The 26,431-nt window shown below is 41.6% G+C and overlaps 1 protein-coding gene across 1 annotated transcript in view; it reads left to right on the forward strand.

The window, feature by feature from the left end:
- MBOAT2 (membrane bound O-acyltransferase domain containing 2) overlaps nucleotides 1-26,431 on the forward strand; it is a 123,637-nt gene that overhangs the window by 83,099 nt on the left and 14,107 nt on the right. Inside the window, exons 4-7 of the mRNA XM_060234185.1 lie at nucleotides 9,241-9,336; nucleotides 13,118-13,173; nucleotides 13,993-14,047; nucleotides 16,364-16,547. Coding sequence (XP_060090168.1) covers nucleotides 9,241-9,336; nucleotides 13,118-13,173; nucleotides 13,993-14,047; nucleotides 16,364-16,547 — 391 coding nt within the window. The remainder of the gene's footprint in view (nucleotides 1-9,240; nucleotides 9,337-13,117; nucleotides 13,174-13,992; nucleotides 14,048-16,363; nucleotides 16,548-26,431) is intronic.

The raw sequence follows: 26,431 nt of genomic DNA on the forward strand, positions 1-26,431 counted from the left end.
TGCTTGGGATGAAGAAAGTAGAGAAAGTACTTTTCTCCCTATCTCACAATACAAGAACTCATGGGCATTCAATGAAATTGCTGAGCAGTCGGGTTAAAACAGATAAAAAGAAGTACTTCTTCACCCAAAGGGTGATTAACATGTGGAATTCACTGCCGCAGGAGGTGGTGGTGGTTACAAGCGTAGCCAGCTTCAAGAGGGGATTGGATAAAAATATGGACCTGAGGTCTATCAGTGGCTATTAGCCACAATATATTACTGGACCTGTCTGTGGCAGTGATGCTCTTTATTCTTGGTGCTTGGTGGGGGGGGGCAAAGTGGGAGGGCTTCTAGACCCACTTGTGAACCTCCTGATGGCACGGGGGGGGGGGTTGGCCACTGTGTGACACAGAGTGTTGGACTGGATGGGCCATTGGCCTGATCCAACATGACTTCTCTTATGTTCTTAAGTCAAGCAGGAGCCAAGTCACCAATGCAGAATCACAAACCAGAATCAGAAGTCAATGTCCAAAAGCCAAAAGGTCAGGGTGCCAAGGAAATCAAGCAGGTCAGGATCAGGAATCAGGAAGGAGCGTTGATACAAGCCAGAGAATAGACTTGTTGCTTTCACAAGGTTACCAGGTCCTGGGTGAGAGCTATAAGGGAATCAATCAGTCTGCTCCCTGGGTGGCAGTGACTCTGCTAAAACTCAGGGCTGAGAGATCTGAAGCAGCGGTGTGCCTCATGTCTTTGCTCTGAAAGTTTTTTCCGGAGTCTGCTTCGAACTCTTGAGATGAGAGGAGGAGAGCTTGGAGGAGATTGATCATCAACAGCTGACACTGATGCCTGGAGAGTGATTGATGGGCCAGCTGCTGTTTGTTCAGCTGAGGAACTGGCTGGCAACTCTTCCAGGTCTGTTAACCCTTCCAGCTTCCCCTCATCAGGGCTCATGACAAGAAGATAGAGGAGAGGAGGAGAGCCAATTAAAGCTTCTATAACAGTTGATGAAAGAAATGCTGCAGGGAATGAGATTGAGTGCAAAAAGGGCTTGAGTTGTATGGCATTGTTATTGAGAGTAGATAAGAGGGGAAAAGAGACTTCACTCAGTACTGTTTTTCATGTGGCAATCCAGTAAGGAAAAATTAAATTTATGATGTATTCATTTGAGGTAAATTATGCACCTCCCAGAAATGTTAGATATAAAGGATACAGATTCTTCACTATCCCTCACAAATACAGAAGGCATATAGGCCTATAGGTGATGAATTTAAAGTTATTTTTAATGGTGCTGCTGTTCCCAAATCTTGAAGATTTTAGACAGAATATATAACTGGAGCATCTTTAATACCTGTCTGATTTTAATAATTTGATGTTGAAAACCTAGTGGATATCATTCTGATAGCATTTAAAATGCTAAAAATAACCTAACTGCCCACTGGCAATGAAACTAGCATTTGTCCTGGACTGCATACATTGCATTTGCCAAGAATGTTAAGACTTTGAAAATCACTAGTCTATTAGAATAGCTGAGATCACTTAGCTCTAAGTGAACATAGAACAATATCCTAGTATTCATTATGCTTCTACCTGGCAGCAGCACTGCGTATTACATGTCCTTCAATTTGTTTCACCATAAACTTTAGCTTGAAATTGGCATACAGAGTTTAGCTGATGAAAAGAAGCCTTTGTAAATGTATTGTATTTGCAAAGAACTGTACAAATGTGAGTTAAAATGTTATTGTGAAGAATTAAAATCAATTGTATATTACCGGGTTTAATATGCCAATGTGTTTTATACTTGCTAATTTTGTAAAGGAAGGATTGCTTGAAAGCCAGTGAGATTTTTCTGTGGGGGAATAATTTGGTGGAAGGGAAAGAACAAAATCAGGATGCATTGCTACAAAGAAGAAATAATGTGTTTAAAAGGAGTGCTAATAGTAGCCAAGGGAGTGATTCCTCCTGTATGCACAAAGGTATAAACTTTAGGGTGAAAAGGCCATAAAATACAAGAGGCTATAGGTAGGTCTGTGACATTTTAATGCAGAGCCAAAGTGTGTACATACTGAAAATAGTGACCTTCCACTACTATGAATTGTTATTACCATCTTTATAACTGTGCTATGCTAATTTTACACTTAAAATTGATGGAAACCAGTGAATCCAACTACATCCAAATTGTATAGAATAAAATTTTCTGATAAATCCTAGTTCTGCATTTTCATCATGGTGCTTTGTTTAAAGAGGTTTTTGTTGTTGTTGAAGTATGGTTGCTTCAGCAGCAAAGTGTTCTGACAGACTGGAAGACTTTCCTAACGACTTCTGAAATTAGCAGCTTTTAAGGTCAGGCTACTGTCTGTTTTATGGTATATGGATTTATGTTCATCCTGTGTAGGCAGTAGCAGAGTATACCATTGGTAGATGATGGCACTGAGAATGAGCTGCTGATCAAGATAGGTTTTGTAATAATGGATGCCAGAGCAGATATGAGGAGAGCTGTTGCCACAGTTGTGGAGCCTAGTCCCTGTGTCTGTTAGATGGCCATGGCTATGGTGAATAGCTGTTTCTGTTTATATGAGGACAGGGCTACCATTCAAGGCCTGCAAGAGAAGCATCTTTGTCTCTGCAATAGGCTGTAAATCATTGATGAGTTGGATATGAGCTTTCACTGGGAGATCTTGGTGACAAGTGGTGGTCTGTCTTGTTTACAAAAATGTGAACATTTTGTCATGACAATTCATGTGCAAATAAAAATGTGAACATATCAGCTTTAGCAAAAACATATTATTGCTTAGTTGCAAAAATGTGCAGTGCCTGCTACCTTTGCAGTGTGATAATTTTGGATAGTATTACGTTGCTGTGAATGAAAACAGTGACAACTGCTATATCATATACAGCTTGTTTCCTGGCAAAGTAATTGCAAGAATTTCATAAAATAAAGTTGTAGAAGCCTAATTATAGTTTCTAGTTATTTTCGAGTCACAGTACATTTTCCTGTTTAGAATTCTTCACAGGATAGCTGAATATTTAAATCAGAAGAGCATCCAATATGTGAAGGCACAATACAATTGAATCTGTAGGAAATTATTATTGCAAATAGTAACAGGCTTCTAAAATGCTGCGATGTGTGTGCACACAGCCACTTACCTATACCATCCTGTTTAGAGTGGGGCCACTTCTGTCAGAAAGATTTGGAGGGAGTCTTCTGGGTACTTCAAATTTGGCTTGAAACCGAACCCATCATAGTTGGGTCCATTGGCTCCTGGTGCCATTGGGAATACCGTGGGATCTGTAGCCTTCCCCATCTAAGAACTTTCTTTCCCTTTGTTTTTATGAATAAGAATGTTATTAAGCCCTAGGTACCCCTGCCATGAATTTTACTGAGCCAAGATCGATGCCTTTCTCCAGCCTATATACAGTAGTTTTGTCCAGCATAAGTGGCTCATCTGTTGGAGGGAGAATGGGAGGGGCACGAAAACCAAGTTTAGCCTAAAGTGAGTGGGAGGCTGGCCTTGCCATATGATATAGGCATAGGCATGGCTCAGCATGGAAAAGGTTCCAGTCATGCCCTATAAGCAGATTCTGGAACAGACTAGTGCTGGCAGATATGCTTACCTAGGCTCCTGAAATGTTTGAGAGGCGTATATGTAACACATTCACACACAGGTACTTTTATTGTACATCTCATCTCAGAACCTCAAAATAGTTAGGTTTTGCTGTAAACTATTGTACTGAGTATAAAAGGACTCCTATCTTCACCTCCTCCCTCCTCTTTCTACATCCACCTTAGCTACTTTACTTCAGAAAAATATTTGATGTAGCACACCTGCTTTCAGAGGCTCCCTCCCTCTCTCTAGCAGGTACACTATCTGAGTTTATTATCCCTTCTGCGCTGTCTTCTCATCCCTCCATTCCTAATCTGCTGACTTCAGAGGGAAATGCTAGAACAGGTTCTACCACTAGTGTAAGAATGCATCTCCTTTGTACAGCAAAGAACACTGCCTGAAACAATTTTAGCATGAAAGTTTTAAGCATTCCAGATACCCAGTAATGTCCCACCAGTACAGTTATCTGAGATTGTTGGCCAGATAGAACTGTTCCAGTGCTGCCCAAGTCAGCACAACAGGGAAAGAGTTAGCAAAATTAGTATATTAGCAAAAGGGAAAGGGAAAGAATTAGCAAAATTAGTAAAAGAAGATCTCAAGACATAAGTCCTAGATGCTGTCATGAGCAGGTGAAGCAACATATAGGGATGTTGGGAACTACAATGCCAGGTATGCTCAAACAGCAGGGAGGATCTATCCTCCAAAGAGCCTTTCTTTGACTTCAGTGATTCTCCTTTCTTGTAGGATTTTACCATCTCCTCTTCAGTGCTGTAGGTTTGTGCCTATGTGCATGCTCTGGTCTTTTATTCATGGATGACTGGACTGTGCTTTAATAAGCATTTTTTTTGTGGCAAAGAAGATTGAACACCTGACAGGTGTTACTTGGTTGCGAACAGCACATTTTGGAAGGAACAGCTTTTAGTTCAGCTAGAGATTTTTGTTAAATGACAAAATTAGGAAATCATTGAAAAGATTAATTTTCAAACATATTTTGGGTGCCTTTAAGGAAGAGAATTCTGGTGATATTTTTCTCTTACAAAAGATTCACTTAAATCTGGTCACTAACTTGTGACAAAAGTTTATATAAAATTACAACTGTACATAGGCTGATATTTTCAGCTTTGTCTATCAAATTCTCAGTCTGGCCAAATTTGATGGTCAGTGAAAATGGATCCTCTCTGCCCTCACAGTTGCCAAAATATTTATATTATCACACTGGAAAGATAAATATTCACCTATAGTTGTCCAGTAGAGTGAGGATTTAAAGCTTCATCAACATTTGAATATACGGCATATAGGTGGCAGTTGTTCATGGACGTATTTTTAAGAGATTGTGAAACTTTTTATAGAGCCTTAGCTGGACACTTGCCACCATTGTTATATTTTTTATTTCTTAATTCCCCCTCCCCCCCCAAAAAAACCCTAATAGAAGCAGTGCTTATACCATTAAGAAATAAATACCTTCCGTGGCTGTTGCTAAGTAGTTATGACACATACACCTGTCCACTTCCATCCCTCAGCGGCAAGATTTCTCCTCCATTTCTCTTTCCCTTTACTGACTGAGCTATCCTAGTAATGTGTTTTTTTCTTTACTTTTTTTCTTTTTTCTCTGGCTGTCCCATCCAGTCACAGGACAATATATTGGCTGTTGACTCAGCCTGAGGGTAACCTGAGGGAAAGAAAGATCAGGAGCCCTCTTTAGCGTAAACAATTTAAATGGCATTTGAGGTGTTTTGAAATTTAAAAGTAACAAAATATTTTATTTGACACAGAGGGGAAAGGTCAGGTAAAACCAAGGATTGAAATTTCTGTGGTAAAACCAGTACATACACAGACTTTAGTTCTTTTCAAGCTAATGAGAACTTCTTAAGCTTTTCACAGTGACTTAAATCTTTATGTTGAATGATTTTTGTTCCAGTGTTTTCCCAGACACTCCAACACACTTTCTTTGAGTATTCTCTTTCACTTTTGGTTTCCAGAAGGCTGGTACATTCTTTCCAGTATCCAGACTCCTTCTCTTGAAACAGCAGTGCTCATCTTCAGTGGCGCAGTGTTAAAGCTGCAGTACTGCAGTCCTAAGCTCTGCTCACGACCTGAGTTCGATCCCTGGCGGAAGCTGGGTTTTCAGGTAGCCGGCTTGAGGTTGACTCAGCCTTCCAACCTTCTGAGGTCGGTAAAATGAGTACCTAACTTGCTGGGGGGGAAGTGTAGATGACTGGGGAAGGCAATGGCAAACCACCCTGTAAAAAAGTTTGCTGTGAAAGCGTGAAAGCAACGTTGCCCCAGAGTTGGAAACAACTGGCGCTTGCACAGAGGACCTTTCCTTTCCAAGGTCTCCAAAGCAGTTTCTAACCTCTTCAGACCAGGGATCTCTACACTCTTCAAAGTTGACTCCCTGTTTGACTGGGTAGGGAATTTTCTTCTCGCTCTGTCTCTAGAAGATCTATTCCCTTTCCTTGGTTCAAATTGGAGTCTTCATATACTTCCAAAACTTCCTTGCCAACTTTCCCCAGTTCTTCTGTCTTAAACTGCTCTCAGTCAGGGTTGAATCTGAATCTGTCAGTACTTGTTTCTTCTCATTTCTGAATCTGTCAGTACTCAACTGAAATCAGACTATTCTCCTTAATATCCAATTCAGAAGTCTTTCTCTGCTCTGCTGATGCTATTGAATTAGATTGCTTGAAACAGATGTCACTCACAGCTCTCTGGCTCTTTGAAGAATTAGCCCTTCACAGTCCTTTGCCTGTTTGTACAGCACTTCTAAGCTTTTAAAAGTGTAGTCTGTCACAGCAGCCACCACACTTCTCCAGCTACAAACCTTGTATTCTGTTAGTAAAAGCCAGGGCCAGTCTCTTTCTAGTAGGGTGGCCAGACCGTCCCGGTCTCCCGGGACTTTCCCCGTTCTGGCCACCAATTCCCGCCTCCCGGGCTGCCTATACCGGGACCATTAAAGGTCCCGGTTTAGCCAGCCCCGGAGGCGGTGGGCCGCGGGCGCCAGCGGGGAAGGCGGCGAGTGAGGGAGAGAGCATCCCTGCGCGTGCGCAGGGACGCTCCCTCCCTCCCTCGCCGCCTTCTCCACCCGCGTGCGGGTCCTGGCGGCGGTGGCGGAGGCCTCTCCGCGGCCTCCGCTGGTTGCTGGAGGCCCTCCAGAGACTCTGGAGGGCCTCCAGAGACCAGCGGAGGCCGCGGAGAGGTCGTGGAGCGACCAGCGCCGAACAGCTGAGGCCTCTCCACGGCCGGCGCTGGTCCCTGGAGGCCCTCCAGAGTCTCTGGAGGGCCTCCAGCGACCAGCGGAGGCCGCGGAGCAGCCAGCGCCGAACAGCTGAGGCCTCTCCGCGGCCTCCGCTGGTCCCTGGAGGCCCTCCAGAGACTCTGGAGGGCCTCCAGCGACCAGCGCCGGCCAGCCGAGGCCGCGGAGAGGCCGGCGCTGGTCCCTGGAGGCCCTCCAGAGACCAGCGCAGGCCCTCCCCGGCCTCCGCAGCTGCCGCCAGCCTCGCCAGCAGCACCAGCCGCCGGGAGGAGAGGCCGCCCCCCGCCCCCCTGGAAGAAGGTAAGCTGGGAGGGTGGGGGCCGAAAGCGGGGGGGGGCTGGCGGGAGGGGGCGGCCTTCCTTCCCTTCCTCCCTTCCCTCCCTCCTCCCTTCCCTCCTTTCTTCTTTCCCTCCCTCCTCCCTTCCTTCCTTTCTTCCTTCCCTCCCTTCCTTCCCTCCTTCCTTCCTTCCCTCCTTCCTTCCTTCCTTCCTTCCTTCCTTCCTTCCTTCCTTCCTTCCTTCCTTCCTTCCTTCCTTCCTTCCTTCCTTCCTTCCCTCCCTCCCTTCCTCCCTCCTCCCTTCCTTTCTTCCTTCCTCCCTTCCTTCCTTCCTTCTTTCCTTCCCTCCCTCCTCCCTCCCTCCCTCCCTCCCTTCCTTCCTTCCTTCCTTCCTCCCTCCCTCCCTACCTTCCCCCCTTCCCTCCCTCCCTTCCCCCCTTCCCTCCTTATGTTCTTATGTGACACAGAGTGTTGGACTGAATGGGCCACTGGCCTGATCCAACAGGGCTTCTCTTATGTTCTTATGTGACACAGTGTGTTGGACTGGATGGGCCACTGGCCTGATCCAACATGGCTTCTCTTATGTTCTTATGTGACGCAGAGTGTTGGACTGGATGGGCCACTGGCCTGATCCAACAGGGCTTCTCTTATGTTCTTATGTGACGCAGAGTGTTGGACTGGATGGGCCACTGGCCTGATCCAACAGGGCTTCTCTTATGTTCTTATGTGACGCAGAGTGTTGGACTGGATGGGCCAGTGGCCTGATCCAACATGGCTTCTCTTATGTTCTTATGTGACAATACTGACTTTGGTGGACCCAAGCACTGATTCAGTGTAAGGGAGCTTTGTGTTTGTGACTGGAGTGGACAATACTGACTTTGGTGGACCCAAGCACTGATCCAGTGTAAGGGAGCTTTGTGTTTGTGACTGGAGTAGACAATACTGACTTTGGTGGACCCAAGCACTGATTCAGTGTAATGGAGCTTTGTGTTTGTGACTGGAGTGGACAATACTGACTTTGGTGGACCCAAGCACTGATTCAGTGTAAGGGAGCTTTGTGTTTCTGACTGGAGTGGACAATACTGACTTTGGTGGACCCAAGCACTGATTCAGTGTAAGGGAGCTTTGTGTTTGTGTCTTCTGGTGCAATTTTGTTCTCAGATCCTGTATTTACTTCATCAGTATATGGGATAAGGCACTTTCTCAACTGTGCTGCATAATGCAGCCTATTTATTTTGTCCTGTTTGCTCTGTTGGCTCTATCTGCGCCACCTTCATCACTTTCGGGGTGTGGATCCCCCAGTGGGGTGGTCTCGCGACTCCCTCCGCCGGCTGTTTCTGATAGCCCTGCGCCCCCTCTTTCATTTGATATGTGTCCCGTGCGGGTGCCACCCTCCCGCCGGGAGATGCCGCAAAATGAGCCCCCTTGAGGCTTATGGCGGCAGGGCTCGGGGGAAGCGAGCTAGACTGCTGTTCTTTTGAGGGGTTATAGAGTGTTTCGAGCCCGTCCCTGTGGCATCAGTCCCATCGTTGTGGGGCCCAGGGGGCCGGCGCAGCGGCATGCTGAAGCAGCCTGTTGGTCACTTCCGGGTTCCTGTCCTGCATCTCGACCTGCGTTATTAGTGACAGGCTGCTTCGGCGTGCCACTGCGCAGGCTGTATGTATAATTCTGTAAGGCAGGCTGTATTTGGTTAAAATATTGCTCTTCTGTGAAACCAGTTAACTATTACAATTTTTTAAAAATTGAAAGTAAATATTCTTTCAAAATGTGGACTGCATGCTCAGGAAGAGTGAATTAGCTTCATACTGTATCATCTTAGTTTTAATATGCATTTAAATCTGGATAGGTTTACCTGGCTGTAAGGCTATTGAGACTGGTGATCTTGCATCCAAGTATAGTAGGGAGTAAGATCATTACTTGGGCTGCAGACGTACAATTCTAAAGCTACTTAATTAGAAGCAAAGCATGCATAATATTTACAATGTATTAAAATAGGATTATAAAATAAATGCATACAGCCTTGGTAATAGTTGGAAAAATATGGTTTTGATGTCTTTAAATAATTCACGCCTGTTTATAAGAATGAGTAGGCCTATATTATAGATAGCTTAACATTTTTTTTTCCTTTTCAGATATTGTTTTGTTTTTGCTTTGGGATACCTCACTGTGTGCCAAATTTCTAGAGTCTATATCTTTGACTATGGACAGTACTCTGCCGATTTTTCTGGGTAAGAATAAGTAATATTTCCTGTAACTAGCTATTTCTGTTGTTAATATGATGGAGTTAAATAAACTTCATAGTAATTCATAGATATATGCATAATAGAAAGATGTAATTAGTTCCTATAGTTATGTATTTGTGATAGCAGGGGAGCACTGGATAATTCCTTCATCAGGGAAACCTGTGTGGAATGTGCTTCCACCCCAGTGTCTATCTTAAATACCTCATGTCTCATTCTTAAAACCCTGCTTTTTAACTCTAAGAAACTGAGTAGAGACTGGAATGGACATTAGTTTTGGATTTTGCTCTGGACCAATACAGTTACCATTTTTTTTGTGTAGAGATTTCTGTATGACAAGCCAGTCTTCCCCAACTACTGAAGGCTTTGTGTTAGATTCTGAAACAAGTCAATTCTGTGGTATTGTTGTAAGCTCGTAACATAGCAGATGTTGGAATGGTGTCACATTTTGATTTTTACAGTTCCGTCTCACCTCACAGGCTGCCTGAGACAACTGGTAACTGAATAGTAGCAAAAGATAGTTTTTCTATTGGAGCATGAAAAAAAGGCGGAGTGTCATGATAGGTGGCTAGTGGACATGGGTAATGAAATTGAGTTGATGTGCACATAAAATTCTTGACAGTATTATATCTCCCAGAGACTGTGTGTTTGTTATATTATCATTAAAGTTCTGTATCATAAACAAATAAAATCTGAGGGGAATCTGTTATGTCACAAAAATGAATATGTCAAAATTATTCCTGGTCTGTGTGTGTGTATGTTGTGTGTAGAGAGAGAAAGGGATTTCTCCCCCATCCCCATGATGGTACTTGCCAGTCCAACATTAGGGGAGGCTTTTCCAAGTCCTCATGTTGTGCACCAGCCTGCCCCACTTATCTCGATAAAGAGGGAGTGGACCACTCAGGAACAATCTGGGAGGCAGGAAATGGTGGAAATTGACACACCTTTATATATGATTATTGGCACCTTTAAAAAAAAAGCACTCTATATTTCTCACATTTGCATGTATTGGGAAAAAATTAACCACTGTTAAACCCTAAGGGAATGAAGTATAAATGTTGCCAATGGTTTAGATCCAAAGAACCACAAACAGCACTCTTCTTTGCAGAATTAATTTTTTTTTGTCTCCTCCATCCACAGTAATTCCCTGCACTTCCCCAAAGGACATTCCTGAAGGTTAAGAATCTTGTGGGGTGTGATGTGGAGGCTTGTGGTAGAAAAGGGGAATTTAAAGTGCAATGAATCTTTCATTATAATTTGGAAATACGACCAAGAATATTAAAATCAGAGTTCTTGACATGTTTGTTTTTAGGTGGCTTTTAAATGCCTTTGCTACATATCACATTCAGTATAGCTTCTGCAGTACCGGAATTTAACTGTATTGAGTTAGATGTCCAGTGGCTGCAAGAGGGGCTATGTTGTGCTACAGTATTTTAAATAGTCCTTATGCTTCCAGTTGTACAAGCAAAAGAATGCTTTGTGATATAGACTCGCTTTTCTTTGAGCAGTGCTCTAGCATGAGGTGTGAAATCGTCCTTTAGTGACCAGAAGATTCTTTCCACGTGCAAAAACATGCTTGGTGGTAGTTTGGTGTAGTGGTTAAGTGTGCAGACTCTTATCTGGGAGAACTGGGTTTGATTCCCAACTCCTCCACTTGCACCTGCTGGAATGGCCTTGAGTCAGCCATAGCTTTGGCAGAAGTTGTCCTTTAAAGGGCAGCTGCTGTGAGAGTCCTCTCAGTCCCACCTACCTCACAGGGTGTCTGTTGTGGGGGAGGAAGATAAAGGAGATTGTGAGCCACTCTGAGATTTGGAGTGGAGGGTGGGATATAAATCCAATATCATCATCACCATCACCCACCATCCACCACCCATCATCAATCTCCTTGCCCTTTGTTGGTCTCCTGGTTTTTGCTATTAGTGCAGCTTTATTTTTTTGTGTCTCAGTTTGCTTTAAAGATAGCTTTTAATGGATTTAAGAATTTGTTGCAGATTTAGTATGCTGTGAATGCATAATAAACGAATGCAGAGACTCAGTATATAACTATTTTAATAGTTATTGCTTATGTTTGTGGTCTAACACAGGGGTGGCCAAACTGCAGCTCGGGAGCTACATATGGCTCTTTCAGACATATCCTGTGGCTCTTGAAACTCCCACTGCCCCGTCAGCCAGTTTAGAAAAGGCGTATCTCTCTTTAAATCACTTCTCCAAGCCAAGCCAGCTGGTGGCTTGGAGAATGCATTTAAAGTTAAAGTTGCTTTCTTTCCACTTCTCTCTCACCCACCTATCCGTTTACCTCCCTCTCTCCCTCCCTGTCTTATGGCTCTCAAACATCTGACGTTTATTCTGTGTGGCTATTACATTTAGCAAGTTTGGCCACTCTTGGTCTAGAGGCTTGACACAAGAGTATACTTAATGAAAATTTAAAAAAAAATAACTGGATAAGAGAAACTTACATAGTTTAAGGTCAATGGGTATAAAGAGCAGTAAAACCAGAGACCTACTAGGATAGAGATATTAGTGGGTGACTGTAGTAATTAATGGACTCAATTAACTTTGAGTTCTTAGAAAGTAAACAGCTATGTGGATTGAATTGGGGAGTTGACAATCTGCTTTCAGACATCTTAAGAAATTTTAAATTTGGAGCATCTTCAGCCAGTCATCTTTGAAATAATACCAAATTACTAAAATAAATACCACAGAACAATACCAAAGGCTTATTAAAATAAATTTGTGCTCTAAAAAGTATGTGTTATTTTTCTACTTTGAAATGCGTAATCAGGGAATGGTGTTCTCCTGGGTGCTGATGAATCTTGGTTATATTGCCTTCTCTGCTATTATCATTACCCATGTGTCTAAAAAGCAGCAAGCAATGTTTTCAAGACTGTGCAGGAAAGCCAATCTACTCCCTACAGGCTGGCTGCACAAAGATGCTAATCACTTTTATTATTTTAAAATAAGTTCAGTTTTTCAAAGTCAACAATATACTTATATGCATGGAGCAAATAAGTGGTTGAATGGTGAATAGGTGGAAATATACAGTTATTTCAATGGAGTCTGTTTACCAAGGACAGTGCTTATTTTCTGGTAACTTTCCATGCTAAACAGCTCTGTCTTTGGGCGGAATTTTGGGAATCCTTTTTTAAAATTACTGCATGAGATGTTAGTTACTGTTCTTCAGGGCTTTTTTGTAGCAGGAACTCCTTTGCATATTAGGCCACACACCCCTGATGCAGTCAGTCCTCCAAGAGCTTACAGCAGGCCCTGTAAGAAGAACCCTGTAAGTTCTTGGAGGACTGGCTACATCAGGGCAGTGGCCTAATATGCAAAGGAGTTACTGCTATAAAAAAAGCCCTGCTGTTCTTTTAACATTACTTTTCATCCTTCTGAAACAGAACGAAAGTCACATGTCCTCCCAAAATACAGCAATCCTTGACTCCAGCCTTGCCTGTTCAAAATTTTCCCCTCCTCCTTAGACAAAGATTGTACCCTTAGGTAAAAGGCAAATATTTCAGTATTTTAAAAATTGTTGGCTTAGTATTGGCATTAAGATGAGTTAAGTTTATTTTTTCAGAATGCCTCCTTATACATGTGTTGTCTACCTGCACAGAAGTATACATTTGTTATCAATGATACAACTGATTTTTTTTTTAAGTGGCAGAAATGTGTTATCCTTTTCAAGCTTATCTCTCCATAAAATAGACTTTTCAAAAAGTGAAATCTGAATTTTCTGCTTTTGAAGTTTTTCTTTATTCTTCCTTTGCTGCAGCCCAATGATGATAATTACACAGAAGATTACAAGTTTGGCTTATGAAATTCATGATGGTAAGAGTTTTCTTCCCCAAGCTGAATTGTCATTTAAACGTTTTCTTCAAGCTTAAAAAAATAAGGCATGTTATATTTATTTTTTTATCTCTTTCTGCAACTTTTGTGTGAATTTACTAACTTGTCTGAGTGACACATTATAGGATAGCAAATTAAATGTAGAAAATAAATACATAGTGTGAATGACAGTCTGAAACTTCTCAAATGATTTTTTTTGTCTATCCTAAATGTGCAGTAGACCCTTCAAAATCAACCTTTAGTTTCAGTGTATATATTGAAAAACTCCTGGGAAATAGTGCTTGTAAAGCCAAAACTTGAACCTTAGCAAGTTCAGCATAGCTATTTCTTAACAAATTAAAGTTTGGATTCAAAGGTATTGTTACACTGATGAAACGGTACTTCCATCGCTGGGGTGACTTTCCACCTTTCATTTCCGCCCCCCCCCCCCCACTGCTCCCAAGAGTCTCTTGACTTCCTAGGAGCAGAAGAGGGGAGGGTCTTCTGTGAGCTGAAGTGAGGGAAGGAGTCTCACTTAGATGCAAAGCACAGAAATTCCCAAACAATTCAGAGTATGAATTCTGCTTTGATTTTACACAGTTGTTAATAAAGATTACACTCTTAATGGGGTGGTTTGTGGCAATACATGGTATTCTAATAGCTGTTCATCCGTCCATATGTTGAAGTTGAAATGACTGATTGCTTTTGAAAGACACACTTCTAAAAAATATGTTTTGAGACTACAAAATGTCCCTGATTCTTCATTCACCAGATAAATTGAGAGCTAATGTGTTCCACTCCATTATTCCCCATCCCCCGCAGGAATGTTTCGAAAGGATGAAGCACTGACTCCATCTCAGCGGTGCTTGGCTGTGAGGTAAGCTTTTCTTTACTACACTGTGAACTGCTATCTGAATTCCAACAGCTATTAGACAGTCTGCAGCATAGCAGGAGAAGACAGAGGAACTCCTTCCATGGTCCTGCTTTCATCCGCTTTGTGTTTTGCACTTTGTCTCAGGTTGCATCCTCAGGGTGGTGATGATTTCCTGTTCCTTCTGCTGCAAACTGCAAATACAGGGATGTTCACAGTGGCCACAGAGTGGCCATACAAATGTTCACCCTGCACTTTCCTTGCCTCATCCCCCACCTTATGGCTGCTGTTTTCCTCAGTAACACTGTTGGGCTTAAAAAAAAAAGTACTTGACAATTTGCTGTCATTAAACTAAAGTGATATGTTAATTATCAAATTTAAACTATAGCAGGATATCAATTTTATTTGGTGATTGATAAATCTCTATAGTGGGGTTCCTCAGCATTGAACTCATGGGCTCCATGGTGCCCCTGGCATCCACCAAACTTTTCAGAAGGTGGGTGGTGCCATTGTAAGGCAAGGCTGATCATTGACTGTTCAATGAAGGGCTTTTTCCATGGCTGCAATAGTATCCATAGGCACTGGAGGAACAAGAGGACTGGTAAGCAACTTAGTATGTGATTCCATTCTCCCTTTGAGCAGTGAGGGGAGGGAGCTTTCTTCTTGTCTTAGAGTCCAGGAAGCTTGGCTGTTGGGGCGGGGGGAGGAAGGGTAGTGTTCAAATATAGAAACCTATTCCCTCCTTCCACAAGCTTGTTGTCTTCTCAGGGGCTGATCCATGCTTCCATCCAAAGTAGAAATAGTACTGATCTTGATACACCAAGGGCCAGATTCTGAATAAGGCAACTTCATTGGTTCAGCTTGGTTATTATGCCATTCTTTTGCAAGCAAAGAGGAAGATATTGTATTTGGAAGGTATCCACCTCTTATGGGAGACATTTTGGGTTGGTCTCTGAGTCCTATGCCAGCCATTTTGGGGTGATGCTCAAAACTCCAAAGCTTCCTGTAGGACCAAAAAGGTTGGGGATCTATACTCTGTAGCTTAACATTGTTCTAGACATACCACTGCAGCTTAATGTTACAGTGATTGTCAGAGTCTGGGAATTCCAGGGGTGAATCCAGCAAGGTAGGACCTCCAGGGTTCCTTTTCCACCGGCAAGCTCCTCAGCAGGCCTCAGAGTTACAGGGGGAGGGCAGATTAAACCACACTCCAGTCCCTTTCCCTGAGGACCCTCTCCTGTTGTCTCTGGGTTGCACCTGTGCTCTTCCTCCGTGACCTATCACTTTCCTGTCTTTTAAAACTGCCCCAGAGCTTCCCTGATCTTTCACCAATCTTCCATCCCTGGAGGCTAAGCTTGCTCAACTAGTATTCCCCCGTCCACGAGGATATCAACACCCTGGCCCCTCCTCTTTCCACCACCCCTGATCTGGCATTAGAGGGTACAGCATTAGGCAGGGCCCTCCTCCTGCCATCCATCCTAGCTCCTGGCTTGTCTTCCTTGCTCCTTTCTGTTTCCTCTGGACTTCGGTTGGCTTCACTGATCCCCATGTTGCCACCATCCCTGGGGATATTTGCCTGACATTGTCCTGTGCTAGCACTGGTTTAGAGTGTCCTGACATCACAAACCCACCCCCCAACAAGGGTCTCAAGGTTGCTCATTCTTGCTCATTTTTATGTGGTGTGTTTGAGACTTGCTTTTGGATTTATCCTCTAAATGGTGCTTCTCCTCAATCCAATTATTAGTTCAGGGGTCCCCAACATGGTGCCTACAGGCACCATAGTGTCTGCCAACATCTTTTCTGGTCCCCCCAAGTGTTTTTAGAAAGTGGGCATGGCCATGTTGGATCCTTGCCTAGCAGCACTTCTGATTGGCCATTAGAGATCTGATTAAAATAATGATGGTTCAGCAGCCGCTGCTTTCACTGTGTTGATTTTATTCTTTCTCACTCCTCTTTCACAGGATGTTTTTAAATTACCCCATTTCTCCCCTGTACTTGAGCTTCCTCTGCCTCTTGTTCTGCCTCTTTTGGCAGCCATTTTGTAGTTGTGCCCACAGACTCAAAGAAGTTGGGGACCTCTGTATTAATGGCTTCTCAGCCCACATGCAAAGTTTTTGTAAGTCGTTAGTGGGTGTAAGGCTCCTGAGTGTTGGCTATATTATCTCTTTCTCCAGCTGAATAGATAAAAATGCAGATCTTATATCTTCATTCTTTTCTTAATTTCAGTTACATTATCATCACTGTGCAGTATTAATACTGGTCTTATAGTAGGCTTTAAAAGCATAAGTAAAAACTCACCAGTTGCTTGTCTTTGAATTACAGACGCATGCCAAGTCTACTGGAGTATTTAAGTTACAACTGTAATTTCATGGGTATCCTGGCAGGCCCATTATGCTCTTATAAAGACTATATTACTTTCATTGAAGGCAGATCATACCAACCGACACAGTCTGAAGCAAATGGGAAAGAAGAGATAAAATATGAACAAACAGATCCCTCTCCAAATGTAAGATCTATGACTTTTGCAGTGCTGCTAATTCTTACATTGTGATTGCATGAAAAGCTTGGTTTGTGTTATTTGTTCTACAGGCATACTTCTGAAATTGTATGTGGACCATGAATGGTGGCATCCATGAATTATGCATTTGTGCCTTAAAAAAAAGAAAGAAAGAAAGTAGTTCCTCTGTTTTCAAGTAGATATTCTCCATTGATGCTCACTGTATTGTTTTGGCCTTGTGGACCAATATTTAATAGCTTGGAAACAGTTTCATATAGTAAAATATCCACCTAGTTTTGAAGTCTGTAGTATAAATGAGTTCTGTTGGGCCAAGAAGAGAAAGAACAAGAATAAATGGAAATGCTGCATACCATTTATTGTCCAAGGGAATATTACACTGTGGCTTTGTATCCAGTCAGCTATGAGTGAAATGATATCTGTGTAATGACTCTTTTCAGCCCTGTCCTGCTACAGCCATTAACACACCCTAAAAGCTGCTCTTAATTGTTAAGAGAAGCCTGTGGAACAGCATGTAATTTCTCTCATATTTCACTCAACCTCTCTTCAACCTAATTTATGCTGAGGCTGAGTAGAATGCTTGCTTCGCTTACTCACCACTCAGATGAACCCCTCTCATCCATTGGCCAAGTTACCTCTCCTTGTACATGGAGAGGCCAGGGGGTTGATATCCCAGTGGATGGGGGAATGCCAGTGCACGCACACAGCTCTCAGCTGTTGTTGTGTTACTGGATTCTCAATAATGTTTCCTTTTGATGCATATCTCAAGGTTTCCTTAGCAGAGACTAATTCTAGAGAGCCTGTATTTCTGAGATCATGCAAAATACCTTTCAGCCTAAACTCTTGAAATTGCAAAACCAGAAGTTGCCATAATGTCATCTGTTCACACGGTTCAGTACCCAGTATTCAACCCCTTTGGATATTAAACTGTTCTAAAGACTCCAGTCCTTTTATAAAACAGAAGTCAAACAACTCCAGTATTAAAAGAGAAACCCAGCTTGAGACAGGCAGAGAATTAACATGAAGATTCATGCACAAACTTTAAGAACCTGCATTAAATTTCCGTATAATGAAATTACTGTATCTTCACAGTATTTACAGATTTTTTTAAAAAAATCTAAGATTGGCAGAAAGAACCCTTATAAAAATATGCTGGAATAAATCTGGTCTAAGTTCTTGGCTATATGCATTGCAGGTTCTTCCTTTGTTCAAGGCCTAGTTCAAAGATAGCTTCTTCCAAACAAAGAAGGGTAGCTGTTGATTACCTATTCTCATCCCCCCGCCCCCAATCTCTGTTCTAACCCAGAAGGCAAGCAGTTCCTACGCAGCAGAATAAAATGCTTCTTACTCAATGAGAATTTACTCAAATAGCCACCGAAAAGTGGAACTTGCAAACAAGGAGGTGCTGACACGTGCAGGAAGGTTACCTTTAACCAAACCACCTAAGAACAATGGAGTCCTTTCTTCTGACAGAGACTGCTTATCAGCCATTTTGCAACTACGATTAGTCTGGCAGGAAAGAAAGGATTCTTCCAACAAACCTTTAACAATCATACAATTAGTATATCTCAGACTGCCAGCTTCTGGTAGGTGTTAGAGGAGAATTTCCACATTTATCAGTTAAAGGCGGGTTGAAAGTAGAAAGGGGATGGTTGAAAAGCTTTGGCTGTCTAGAATCCAGCTAAGGTGGAATTTGAACATTATGACTAACACCAAAAAGACACCCATCTGAGTCCCCTCCTTAAATCCTTTCTGGTGTCAGTGCATCGGTATGTGGGATATGCATTTCATTAATGGGGAAGTGATCATAATTGTAGTGCAGTTTACATTATGCAGTTTACATGTTTCAGAGCGGCCCCGTGGTGCAGAGTGGTAAAGCAGCAGTACTGCAGTACTGTGGTCTGGACTCTCTGCTCATGACCTGAGTTTGATTTCGACAGAAGCTAGAGTCAGGTAGCCGGCCCAAGGTTGACTCAGCCTTCCATCCTTTGACTTTGCCTCTTTTCATCAAAGTCCCTTCCTCCATTGGAAAAGCCACTTAAGTTGGAGGAAGGTTCTTTTTGGCAGGAGGCATTCTTCAGATGTTGTTCAGTAGAGTAAGAAGGTAGGCCACCCCCCTGCAGCATTCCGACACCTTGTCCCCCAGGAATGCAGATGTGTGATATGATATCACATTGTGCATTTCTTTGTTCCCTCATACCACAGCTGAAGATGTGTGGCAATGGCTGGAAAGTTAGTTTGGCATCACTTTGCATGTTTTGCATGTCTCAGAAGAATGGGTGAAAAGAGATGATGACGTGGGGCCGTTTATTTGGTTTTTTGCCAGCAACTGCAAGTCATCCCTAACATACATAAAGTCCTGGCTTGGCTTTCGTGCCTACAGTTGAAGCATATGTTCCATTGAGAAACTATAGCATTAATGGGTTTTCCCCATGCAAACCCTGATTTGGGTAGGAGTGTAATTTGCTTGATTAAAAAACCCAAAACTATCATGGGCAGTGTACACCTTGGAAAATTTCAAGCAGTAAATGCTTACTCTTTTTAATAGTATTTTAGCACCATAAATACATTTATGCAGGCTTATGTATTTGATAAAAAGGTGGTGTTTTACTGTATAAACTTGCCAGAAAGGGTCCAAAAAGTACTTGGTCAATGTGAAAATCTATAGAAAACCTTCAAAATATCAAGTAATAACGTGTCACAGGTAGGTTTCCTTTATTTGTATTGCTCCATGTGCTTGACATTTTATGTTGTAAATGCTGCATTAGCTTTCTGGTGTTACTGTTAAGTGGATGATGCTCTTGGTACTCCACACTTCCCAACTGGTGTCAAGAAAACTTTAGCTTAATTTTGACAACACCAGTAAGTTTTGCGTGCGTTTTGGGAAATAACTCCTCTTGCATTTGCTAAATGAAGTTGCCACATCAGTTTATTTTCTTACATAAAGAGTCACACTTCTGAATTTGTCATCTTGCTGAAATGCTTGTCAATTTTCTTTTGCTGGATTCTCAAAAAATTATTCTTTAAAAGAATGCATCATTAGATTAAGTTTAACTTTAATAAGTAATGAACATCAGCAAACATGAAGCTGAAGATGAAGGAAACATGGTCTGCCAAATCTAATCAGCTTCCTTTCTTGGTTGAATTTTATTTCTGTAACATAAAATTAGTGACAGCCCCTTCTTCTGTTAACTATGTTAGGCGCATGATGACGAGCTTAATGTAGCAGTTTCTACTGTGTTAATTGCATGTTAACTAAATTTAGTCAACATTTCTTAAGTGATTGATTTCATATCTCCCTCCTGTTATGCCTTTTTACAAGCTATCATTTGTTGGGGCTCAAAGTGGTGTCAACTGTCTGAAATAAATGTCTATCTTCGTAAGTTTCTTTTTCTTACAGCTATTAGCTACCCTTTAAATTCTTGTGTTCTTGTAGAACAGATCCCCCTTGCTTCTGGCTTCTTAAGAATATTTTTAGATGCTGAACCCCTTGCTAATTGCCTTGCAGTGTGCACATAACAACATGCGGCAATCCCAAATGCCACAAGCACTCAAAAAGCTTCACTGAGCTAATTACAATTTGTGAAGCTGCCAGGATTGCATCAAACTGAACTCTCTCCAACAGGTACCTTAAAATAAAGTTTTAATCACTTAGGGCCTGATCCACTGAGATAAGTCAGTGTCTTTCTATTGATTTTGAGCAAGAGATGAATTTGAACATCAAATAATTCTTTCTAAGCAAAACACTTGACAAGTTCAGTAGACCTGCAGTATAATTTTATTCTTCTGCAGTTTACAATTGTGCATTACTAACACAGCATAGCATGTATAGTAAAACTCCTGAGAACCTGAGCTGAGAAGTTCTCAACCATGAAGTCTGTTGAGGTCTTTGGATGATACTTCTCAGCCTTAGATGTCAATTTGTTAATATATTCAGAGCATTTCAACCCAGCCCTTTCTTCCAGTAATGGCCCCCAGAGCTTGAGTACCAGTTTTCAAATAACTAGTACTCCATCAGGTTTCTGATTTGGCCAAGGGAATTTTAGTGATGCTAACCTCAGACCTTGAATATCTCGTCACTAGAAATTGGAGTTCATTCATTGCCATTGGTTCACCATCATCAGGGTCCATGCCTTCCTCAGTTGTTAAGATTACACATTCTCCGGCATGCCCTGTACTCTTTGTGGCACTGCTGTGGAGGAGGAGAGGGGGCAGTGCTGGTAGAAATCCTCGCATTGGCCTTTGGATGGTCTTGCTGCAGCTCTGCCTCTGTAATCTATTAGACAGGCCAGTGTCAGTATTTGAAGATTATGGATTGATGTATGCAGAGTATTTTGTGCATCTCTCCTCTTCATTATTTATTCTGTGAATTGGAATAGGCTGAAATGATACTAAGATCATCTAGTGAGCTAACCTGGGCTTTTAACTGGGTTGCTTATATATCTTAAACCCACCACTATGTGCCCTGTCTCATACTGACTCACTGAAGTATTGAGAGAGAAATCATAACAAAAGCAGACTGTGGTGTCATACCTTTTGCTGAACATTGCAGTTTTTGATATAAAACTCCAGAGCTAGAAAGCCTTCAATGGAGTTCATGTAGAAGCGAAGGTGACAGTGGTAAAAGAGAAAGACAATTACATGACTAGAAAAACAATGTCAGATTCCTAGGAATCAGTGTTAAGTATTCTTGGAACAGAGACTTTCTCTTGCTTAAATTTTATGATGTAAAATATCATTTGGCAGTGTAAATTCAACTTCAGTTCCTTAAAGTGGATATGAAATATTGATTTTATGTATGTGTGTTGCTAAACAGTAGTCTGTCAGTGCAGCATGTGGAATCGGGCTGCCACCATGTGTCCCTGGACAAAGATTTACCCCTCCCCCCCCGACATATGGCCCTAATCCAAACCAAATATCACAACAAAACTGATCACTTGGCTGGCTGATACCATGCATCTATAATAATAAAAGAATCCACAACTTCATCTGTTTGTACATGGTGAAAGCCAGCATGGTTCCCACTCCTCCACATGAAGCCTGCTGAGTGACCTTGGGTCAATTGCTGTTCTCTCAGAATTCTCTCAGCCCCACCTACCTCACAGGATGCCTGTGGTGGGGCGAGGAAGGGAAGGCGATTGTAAGCTACTCTGAGACTCCTTAAGGTAAAAAGGAAAGGAAAGATCCCCTGTGCAAGCACCAGTCGTTTCCGACTCTGGGGTGACGTTGCTTTCACAATGTTTTCACGGCAGACTTTTTATGGTGTGGTTTGCCATTGCCTCCTTCCCCAGTCATCTACACTCCGCCCCCCCACCCCACCCCAGCAAGCTGGGTACTCATTTTACTAACCTCAGAAGGATGGAAGGCTGAGTCAACCTTGAGCTGGCTACCTGAAAACCCAGCTTCCACTGGGGATCAAACTCAGGTCGTGAGCAGAGTTTAGGACTGCAGTACTGCAGCTTTTACACTCTGCGCCACGGGGCTCTTTAAGGTAAAAAAGCAGAGTATAAAAACCTACTGTTCTTCATTTGTGTAGCAACCATGACTCATCAGAAAATAAAAGTAGGAATCTCAAAGTTGGCCATTGGTGTCAGTTTGATTGTGGGAGTTCCAGGCCAAAAATGAAAGGAATTGGAATATCTGCAGATATCCCCCCCCCCCTCTCAAGTGCTACTTGCAATGGAAGCTAAGCTTGTGTAGTGGTTAAAATCTTGGACTAGGATCTGGGAAATCCAGATTCAGATCCCCACTTTGCCATGGAAGCTTCCTGAGTGATCTTGGGCCCATCATACACTCTCAGACCAACCTACCTCACAGGGTTGTTGTGAAGATAAAACAAAGGAGCTGAGAACGATGTAAACTGCGTTGGGTCCCCATTGATCTGTTTTGTTATGATATCTTTTTTTATCACATAAGTGATTACTCTATAGCCATGTCTGTTTTTGCATTTACATACACTTGTATATGTCTGCCAATAGAAGGTACACTTCTTACATCTGATGAAGTGGGTTTTAATTCATGAAAACAGCATGTCACAATAATTTTTTAGTAAGTAAATCAGTGAGAAATCTGTTTCTGTTTGCTCTTGTACCTAGCGCAAAAAGGTGGGGCAAACTGGGCTATGTAATGGTGCTGCATGTGGCTTCATGCTGTTTTATAAGGGTTATATTGGTTAGTCTGTGGTTTCTGAGATTCCTAAACACACTTACTCAGAATCCTGTTCAGGTCTGTTTAGTGGGGCTTAAGTTTCAGGAAAGTGGTGGTAGGACTGTGTTGTTACTGCTTTTATACTTTACTGTTATGATGAACTTTGGACAATGAAAGTGATAGGAAGAAAACTGATTTATTCAAAATGTTGTATTGGAGGAGAGTTTTACGGATACTATAGACCGAAAAAAAGACAAATACTTAGGTTCTAGAACAAATGAAGCCTGAACTCCCCTTAGAAGCTAAGATGACTAAAATCAGACTATCGTACCTTGGTCACATGAGAAGACAGGAATCACTGGAAAAGACAATAATGATGGGGAAAGTTGAAGGCAGTAATAAAAGACCCAACATGAGCTGGATTGACTCCATAAAGGAAGCCACGGCCCTCCGTTTGCAAGATAAGATTAATGATAGTGTGTTTTGGAGGTCATTAGTTCATAGTGTCACCATAAGTCAGAAGCAACTTGATGGCAATTACACACAGACACACACTATGTCACAGTGGTATAATAATTAAGGGTGGAATTCTAGCAGGAGCTCCTTTGCATATTAGGCCATGTACCCCTGATGTAGCCAGTCCTCCTAGAGCTTACAAAAAAAAGCCTTGTAAGCTTTTGGCTACATCAGGGATGTGTGGCCTAGTATGCAAAGGAGCTCCTGCTAGAATTCCACCCCTGATAATGTTATTGGTGACACCTTTGGCATGAAAACCTTTCCTACCCTTGAAGTGCCAGAGACAATAAAGTAACTTCTCACAATCATTTTTATATTTGCTGGTATGTTGGTATTCCTTCTCAGGAATTGTCAGATTTACTTCAAATTTAACATTATAAAACTGCATACAATAATCTTTATTGGCTCAAGTCTCACTAGTGCATGTTTTATTAGAGATGTCCAGAAGAAGAATATTTTCATATATGGGAAGACTCAAGGCTTTCAGTAAGAGAATGTGAGCAGATTATGAGGATCCCTAGGATCAAATATACAATCTGAGTTCGCAGTAGGAAAGAAGACCCTTATTGCCAGTAAAACATGACTTTTTCCTCTAGAAACTGCATTTAGAAAGCAAATAAAAACTTTTGAATAAATTAGCCATATTTAGGCTGCTAACATTCCTGGTCTTATATAACCAAAATTCATAGCTGTTGATAAAGAGGAATGTCTTCTTATAATTACTGTAAAATAATGTTTGATATAGAAGCCAAAGGACAAGATCTAGCAGTTTGCTGTTAAATACATCTGCTAGTGTCCTGCTGCATAAATTAAACAGGAATACTTTTCATATATATTGATTAGTCAGCTAATGTGGGATTATACCCAGCTAGTATTGTTTATCTCTATTGTTTAAGTTGCTTCTTGCATTCATTGTCATGCCTTTTGAAGCTTGTTCAGTGTAGTTCTTATTGTTATAACGGTATCGCTTTCACTTTCCCCATCTTTGTGCAGGAAGAGATTAGTTTGAATAGTAAGCATTGGTTACCCTTTCTCTTCCTTCCCTCTGGTTTAATTACATTTCCGTGAACGTCAGTCTCCTTTGACTGCATATAACTGGACTGCTTAGCACTAGCATAGTATATTCTGGATATGCTTTGGATAATGTTTCTTAGAAAAAATAGTGGAAAATATATAATAATATAAGAAGAGTCTTGCTGGATCAGACCAGTGGTATATCTAGTCCAACATCCAGTCTCACACAGTGGCCAGCCGGTTACTGTGGAGGTCCAACAATATCTTCGTAAAGATGTTTCAACTCCCTTGGTTGCCCTTTTCTATACTTTTCCCTATTTTGATACAGGCCTATTATGCATAGGGTTTCCCCCTTGCTTTCACTGTACATGTCCGTCAGGTTTTCTTTGTTGTTCTGCATTGATTTTCTTTCTTTCATTGCTCAGCTTGTTTTCTGGTTGCTATTTTCCTGCATTTTCTGAGAGTGCTTTTGTACCAATTTTCCCTTTGATTCATTTCCAAGCGGAAGGTACGGTAATTCAAAAGTGTCCAGATTTCCTTGGATTCCCCCTGCCCTTTTGCTGCCCTTCAAAGATCACTCCCTGCCTAGATTAAGGTTGTTTTCCCCACTCTGCACCTTCTAGCATCTTCCCCATTCATCGGTGTACAAACTCCATTTCCCCTTTGTTTCAATTTTTTTTTACAAGCCATATTAGTCTAACAATATGAGACTATCAGTAGTCTTGGATCACTGAATTTAAAAAATGAAAATGACAGGGTGAGAGTTTTAAAGGAATTATGCTTTAGGTTTAGTTCCTTGCTGGTATTGATTTGAAAGGGGGATTGATTGGAGAGGAGGCAAATGGCAGCATGCTCAGTGCAATTTTTTTTTTCAGTGCTGCATGCAAACAAAATAAAGGGGGATCAGTGAAAAATGAAATTGACATGAGATATAAGGAGACAGACTTGGCTAGGAAGCCTAAAACTTTGAAAACATTTCCCCCCTTTAATGCTTTAGTGAACAAGATTTCTTTTTCTTTTTTTGGGGGGGGAGGCATTTTGGCTGTCTCTGGAAAACTAACATTAAAATGGCAGCTAAACCACATGGACCTTCTGTGAACTGCCAAACATAAAAATACCACCCCCATTTTTTTTTCCAATTTAGTGGCACAAGACTAAAAAAGTTCTCAAGAGCTTCTGCCAAAGGACTTCCCCCATACAAATTGCAGGCCTGTGCAAAGTGTGGTGGAATTGCAGCCAATTTTGCACAGGCACGCGCACAAACACAGACCCACATGTTGCCAAACAGACACGTTGCCAAAGATCACAGCTTATAATCACGTGACTCCCATTTTTCATAGTGGCTGATAACACAGCAGAGAATCCCCTAGTACTCTGCAGTATTGAAATGGGGGCTTTGCAGCTGCTTGTCAGTTTCAAAAATAAGTCTTGTCAATTTCAACATTTTAATGTAGTTGCAGAATAAATACACTGGAAGAAAAACAACGGTGTGTAAGGCGGGCACAGAATTTGAAGTCAAGATTAAAGTTTTACTGCTCTGAAAATCTGCAGTAAGATGTGCATGCATAATTGGCCATATACTTTTTGAGATACAGTGACCAAAATTGCACACACTATTCCAAATAAGGCTGCACCATACAGGTGCATTATAATATCAGCCATTTTATTTTCAATTCATTCCCTAATAGTACTTCATATAAAGTTTGTCTAGTGCTACCTAAGGTGGTCTCTGTGGAAATAGCAGGAAATTTACAAAATCCTTTTTAAAAAGATTTATAAACTGACACACAATGTAATTTTCAACCTATAAAGAACAGTAAAAAATGGACATGAATAGCCTATCTTATTAAGTATTTTTAGTTCACCATCATCTGTTAAATTGGTTCTGTTTTTTAATGGAGTATATGGATTTTTTTTTCTGCTGTAACACAACCTGAACCCACTTGTGGGGGGGAGGGCGGGATAGAAATCCCAATAAATAACTAAGTAAAATTGGTTACTTTTATAGAAATAGAATGTATGCTGTAAGGTAGAAAAGAGATATGAAATTCAGATAATAAATTTCCAGGCTGAATACTGCAAATTAGTCAACATAATTTTTACACCCTTATCATAATGATAGGCAATAGAAGTTTTACACTGGGTTTGTATTGTTACAGTTTATGAGTTTAAATCAAACAGTGTATCATAGATTCAAA

Source organism: Heteronotia binoei, chromosome 1, assembly GCF_032191835.1.
Source record: "Heteronotia binoei isolate CCM8104 ecotype False Entrance Well chromosome 1, APGP_CSIRO_Hbin_v1, whole genome shotgun sequence".
In the NCBI taxonomy this organism is placed as follows: Eukaryota; Metazoa; Chordata; class Lepidosauria; order Squamata; family Gekkonidae; genus Heteronotia; species Heteronotia binoei.